We start from the raw sequence: 6,000 nt of genomic DNA, 5'->3' as shown, positions 1-6,000 counted from the left end.
ATGAGAAAAAAGTTAATTTATGATTTTTATCATATTAAGTACTGATATGTGCACATACCGAGATAGTTTATGAAATAAAAACGTAGATTAAACTCAAAAACCTGAATCATAAACGTACAAAAATATGATGGCAGTGCCCATTTATGCAATACTTCTTGTGTCACTGCAAAGTTGACCATATCCTTCGCTGCTCTAGCATTTTAGTAGAGTTTGGATCCATGTATCTATCATCCGTGTATCTGCACAGATTACGGATTGTGGATATCCATTTTGTTATTTCAGATAGTATTCATAGATAAATAATTTCATATGGATAATCTGTGGATAATCCTTATATCCATAGATAATCCTATAAAACAATCTTTAAAATTATATATAAATCTTATTAATAAACTTAAAGCCAAAGCCTTATTCTATTTTATAAATTATTGACATTGTGATATTATTTAAAATACAAATTAAAAAAGTTGCATATATAAAAAATACCTTTCTTTAGAAACCAGGATTATTGTAATACCTTGGTTTGGTTTAGGAGTTTGGATTTTGGGAACAACTTTAGGTATTAAAATATTAATAAAGTGAGAAAATGCAAAAAATATTAATTAATTAATTAATTAATAAATAAATTTGGTATTTTTTATTATTTGTATTATTCATATTATCTGTATAATCTGAATTATCCATAGATAACATGGATAACATGGATATGTGGATTATCCATTCATTTTTTTAAAATTATTCGTATCTGGACTTGATTTTTTATATGAATTACAGATATTGAATTCATATCCATGGATATACAAATACACGAATTCAATCTCTACGTTTTAGATGAAATCATTTGTTTTCTTATTCGTTTCAATAACATATGGTCTACCTTCAGTAGCGGAGATCTCATAAGAATTTTGTTGATTCAACGTATATGCAATGTCATCTGCACGATCCATATTACCATTTTGATTCATTACAGATTTTCGATAAGCAGAAGCTTTAATAGCCTTGTTACCTCTACAGAGCACGATAAAGTTAAACATAATACAGCTACATAACAATATGATAAAAAAGATGAAATCTATTTTTACAAAAATCGAATGAGTGCTTTCTTTAAAATGGAATGAATGAAGGTATTCATATATTCATCTTCTGCCATTTAACAATCTTTAAGCGGATTCTCTAACATCAGTTTATAGGCATCAAAACTAGAAATAGTGAATGTTAATATCTTTAAAGAAAAAGAAATACTTTCCAAATACTTACAATATTGGTAATGTTTCTAACAAGAATCTTTTCAAAATTGTAATAAATTTATTCTGTCCTGAATTCTTTTCGGATTGCTAACAAAAACTTTTTGAATTCCCTTTAACTTCCATCAAACTTTCAAGTTTCTTTTCCCACTGATCCTCGTTCAATTTCTGTAAATAAGATGATGGTAAGGTAATAAAATCTAATATTCCTATAAAAAGAGTTTGGATAACAATCACCTCTGAAAAGAAATTAGTTAGAAATTCATGCGCTTCTTCTGGAAACATCTTGTCAATCGGTTCAAAAATTTCTTCTATTAGTTTATAATAATCCGTTTCCTTTGTATATAGAAGAACAAATTCTGATGTAAAGCTCCGCAACCTGACCCAACAGATCAGGTAACCCAACGGGTTGACCCGAAATATTCAGGTCAGGTCATCAAATTCATGACCTGACACAGGTCGGGTCAGTGCTGGTTGGTACCCAACCTGACCCGTTGACCCGACATATATTTGGGTCAAATAAATTAAATAACGCTGAAACTTATAATGATTCCGGCATTTTTACATGTACAATCGAAAAAAAACGCCGAAACTAGTATCAGTTTTGGCGTTTTTACATGTAAAATCAAAAAGAAGAACGCCGGAACTAATTATTTCGGCGTTTTTACATGTAAAATCAAAAGAAAAACACCAAAACCATCAGTTTCAGCGTTTTTACATGTAAAATCAAAAGAAAAATGCCAGAATTAATGATTCCGGCGTTTTTACATGTAAAATCAAAAAAAAAACGCCGAAACTATCAGTTTTGGCATTTTTACATGTAAAATCAAAAAGAAAAACGCCAGAACTAATTATTCCGGCATTTTTACATGTAAAATCAAAAAGAAAAATGCAGTAACTAATTATTCCGGCATTTTTACATGTAAAATCGAAAAAAATGCCAAAACTATCAGTTTCGGCGTTTTTACATGTAAAATCAAAAAGAAGAACGCCAGAACTAATTATTCCAGCGTTTTTACATGTAAAATCGAAAAAAAACACCGAAACTATCTGTTTTGGCGTTTTTACATGTAAAATCAAAAAGAAAGATGCCGGAACAAATTATTCCGGTGTTTTTACATGTAAAATCGAAAAAAAACGCCGAAACTATCTGTTTTGGCGTTTTTACATGTATAATCAAAAGGAAAAACGCCAGAACTAATTATTCCGGCGTTTTTACATGTAAAATCGAAAAAAATGCTGAAACTATCTGTTTCAGCGTTTTTACATGTAAAATCAAAAAGAAAAACGCCAGAACAAATTATTCTGGCGCTTTTACATGTAAAATCAAAAAAAAACGCCGAAACTATCTGTTTCGGCATTTTTACATGCAAAATCAAAAAGAAAACCGCCGGAACTAATTATTCCGGCGTTTTTACATGTAAAATCGAAAAAAAAATGCTGAAACTATCAGTTTCGGCGTTTTTACATGTAAAATCAAAAGGAAAAACGCCAAAACAAATAGTTTCGGCATTTTATATATAAAAACAAAAGTAAAAAACGTTACAAAACGTATTTTTACAATATTTAATAATAAAACTTTGGGTAACCCGAGTTACCCGAAGTGACCCAAATACTTTCGGGTCAAATGGGTCGGGTCAGGTCAGAACGGTTTACCCGACCCGACCTGACCTGAAAAAAAATTTTGGTTCGGGTTAACCAGGTAACCCGACCCGACCCGACCCGTGCGGAGCTCTATTCTGATGTCAGACTCAAGTCCATTATCCCATTTTCCAAAAGTATATTTCTGATTTCATGTTGGTATTCAAAAATTGAATAAAATTGTGTTCATCTCCTGTGAATGTGTCTCTGACTCATTTAACAGGTTTCTTATTGCTTCAGCATCATACTTATCAATACTTTCTTCTTGGTTGTTACATAAATCGGACTGTCCAGGAAGTTGTAAGTTAATTAACATTGTTAAACAATAATTTTAACTAAGAATTTTTATACATCCTCATTTGAAAGATTCAGCTTGTTTTTATCTTCATATTCTTCGTAATATTGGGGCTTGAAAGATAAGTAAGAATATGTCGATAACATACTACACCACACAGCAAACAATAAGTACAAACCAATTCTGATTCAGGTGCGAAATACAGAGCTCATTTTCCATTGGAAGATTCTGCTCCACTGGAAGATTCTGCTTTAACTAATCGCTTTTTATTTGACATTTGTAAAACTTCTGAAATTATGTTCCGAAAACACTGTACAACCCATTCAGAAAACCAGCTGTGGAGTCAATAGAGCAGAATAGCAAGGCAAGTCAACCAGGTAGGTCAGCAGGTAGGTTGCACCCCTAGTTAGCAAGTAGATTACCTTTATGTGCGAGCGAGCGGAGCAAGTGGAGCGAATGCAGTGAGTGGAGCAAAAAGAAATGACATTCAAAAAAATATTCTAGTTTCTGAACCAATTAAAAACATAACTTTAAAAAAAGTTTCCTTTGGTTATGAGAAAAACAAGTCCGTTTTAAAAAAATTTGATTGAGAATTCCAAATTGGAAAAATTAATCATTTAATGGGAGAAAACAGCTTTGGAAAAAGCACTATAATTAGTTTGATTCTGGGTCTTTATCAGCCGAGTGAAGGAGAAATATCAATTAATAATAAATATAAATTAAATGAATTAAACTTAGTCAAATGAAAGATAAAATTCATTATAGAACTTTTCACAATTTTCCCGTACGACGGTGCCTTCAAACGTGTCACAAATATAATATAAATCTTTACAAAAAGCAGATACACTATTTTATAATAGTCCTTGAAAATATAAACGAGTGTTTGTCTCCAATCGTCATATACAGTATTCCACGGTAAGATTATTTCGTCGGATTTCAAACGAAAGCCTAGGTAATGCTTCAATTGCCAGTACCTGGCCTTTACGTTTTTAAAATAACTATGGGCTTTTTTATTATCAGGAATCTTAAAGGTTAAGAAATTCGTAGATCTTAGTACAGCAGTCATAACGAATTAGTAAATCAAGTAAATCAGAACAAGTTTATCTATCTGGATTCTGAAGTAATAATAAATTTTTTATCCTCAACTATCATTATACGCGTAGTTTATATAGTGACGCGTTTTTTATTCAATAATAACTCACGTGGCAGATCGTCACTCGTCAGTCGACTCCGGTTATATTTGGAGTTTTTATGGAGATTTTCTGGTATTATTGTTTGAGGGCGCAACTATGCTGAAGTTATTCGTGCAGTCCACTCAATCGGCGGCGAGTGCTTCCCTTGGTATATATTTACTTTGGAGACGCCATAACTTCACGCTGTCCACTCATTTGGCGGTGAAGTTATGAGTTGCTTGGTACTAACAACTGTTGTGCAGTCCACTCAATCGGCGGCAGTAGTTGACCTGCTGACTTTGCTGAAGTTACTCGTGCAGTCCACTCAATCGGCGGCGAGTGCTTCCCTTGGTATATATTTACTTTGGAGACGCCATAACTTCACGCTGTCCACTCATTTGGCGGTGAAGTTATGAGTCAGTTGATATTCAAGTTATCTCTTGATAGTAACCAGCCTCTTATCAGCAAAATTCTCCATCATACAGTAGTTAATTAATTTTAAAATGAACACACTTCCACACATAATTAAAATTTATAAACCCGAAAACTTTATTATGAGATAAGTGATAATATATTATGTGATGTGAAATAATATGATACTATCAAAGAGGGAGGGAGTACGCGAATCCTAGGCCATTTAATGCGAGTCCCAGCATCACATTATTTTGCTCTCGAAATAATTTCTACAAATAATTTATTTCTACATCTATTACTAAAGATTCTCACCCCCATAATCTTTCTTTACAATAGAATTCTGAAATAAATTACTCCACTTATATCTACAGAATTTTCGTCTATCTATATCATCCCGCCCGCACAGACTATACTAAAGATTATTTCCCCCGAGAGAACTTTCCCAATATTAATTAATTTCGAACCTATAGCATAAATTCGGGAGATTAGCAACTGAGGTAAATAAGCAAAGCAATATTTTCGATTCACACTTACCAATATACTTTATTTTCATAATATTCCCATATACCCTATATACAAGGAATTGATTGCTTAATTTTTTCTGCGTTATCACCGGAAAAATTGTTTGATATGCTGTGCCAGACTTTTGCTGTGCCATAGCATGTGACGAGATTCATGTGCAGTGTCTATACGCGTGATGATTGTTGAGGATTTTATTGGCGAAGATCGTATTATTTTGTAGCATCTATAGAGCTGAAAAATGGGTTAACATTGTGATGTTCTTCTAGAAGCTAGTCGAGCAATGAAATCAAAGTACCTTGTTATTACTTCGCGGAATATATGAGTTCGTTTGATAGTTAATATTGATAATGTTAATAGTGGTAAGTTTTGATTTTTCGCTTGATTTTTTGCTTTAATTGCACAAGGCAGATAAAAGGGTCACTAACCGGGGCATCACCTTTTTATATAATTTGCAGGATCGATCATGGAATACACTTTTAGGGGAAATTACGTTAATATGATCGCATCACGAAATCTGATCAACAGTTTCTCCTTAATTTACAATAGAGTATATAAAGATCGTCAAGGAGAGTTTTTATTAATAAATTTCATTGAGTACATGCAGGAAAGTTCGAGAATAAATGCTATACTACGGTTATAAATAAGTTATAACTAATGACTGTAGATACTGCGGTCTATCAAAAATAAATTACAAGAATTGTGATACATGACA

The 6,000-nt window shown here is 32.4% G+C and overlaps 2 protein-coding genes across 2 annotated transcripts; one reads left to right on the top strand and one right to left on the bottom strand.

Moving 5' to 3' along the window:
• Positions 1-827: 827 nt before the first annotated feature.
• On the bottom strand, positions 828-1,150 carry OCT59_011098 (uncharacterized protein; the record flags this gene model as incomplete). The annotated part of the gene is made up of 2 exons (XM_066136292.1): positions 828-1,008; positions 1,083-1,150. 2 exons carry the CDS (start codon positions 1,148-1,150, stop codon positions 828-830), a joined length of 249 nt encoding a protein of 82 aa, XP_066000928.1.
• A 3,112-nt stretch (positions 1,151-4,262) lies between these two features.
• Positions 4,263-5,967, top strand: OCT59_011097 (uncharacterized protein). Its single transcript, XM_066136291.1, has 3 exons — positions 4,263-4,300; positions 4,390-5,647; positions 5,744-5,967. The coding sequence occupies exon 2, from the start codon at positions 4,583-4,585 to the stop codon at positions 4,766-4,768; it is 186 nt and encodes a 61-aa protein (XP_066000927.1). The 5' UTR covers positions 4,263-4,300; positions 4,390-4,582; the 3' UTR covers positions 4,769-5,647; positions 5,744-5,967.
• Positions 5,968-6,000: the final 33 nt, after the last annotated feature.

This window comes from Rhizophagus irregularis, chromosome 19 (genome assembly GCF_026210795.1).
Source record: "Rhizophagus irregularis chromosome 19, complete sequence".
NCBI lineage: Eukaryota > Fungi > Glomeromycota > Glomeromycetes > Glomerales > Glomeraceae > Rhizophagus > Rhizophagus irregularis.
Note: the sequence above shows the minus strand (reverse complement) of the source record. Positions and strands in the feature narration are given on the sequence as shown.

Bases quoted from the DNA above. Each gene is read 5' to 3' on its own strand.
- OCT59_011097 (XM_066136291.1), top strand. From the start codon at position 4,583: ATGAGTTGCTTGGTACTAACAACTGTTGTGCAGTCCACTCAATCGGCG.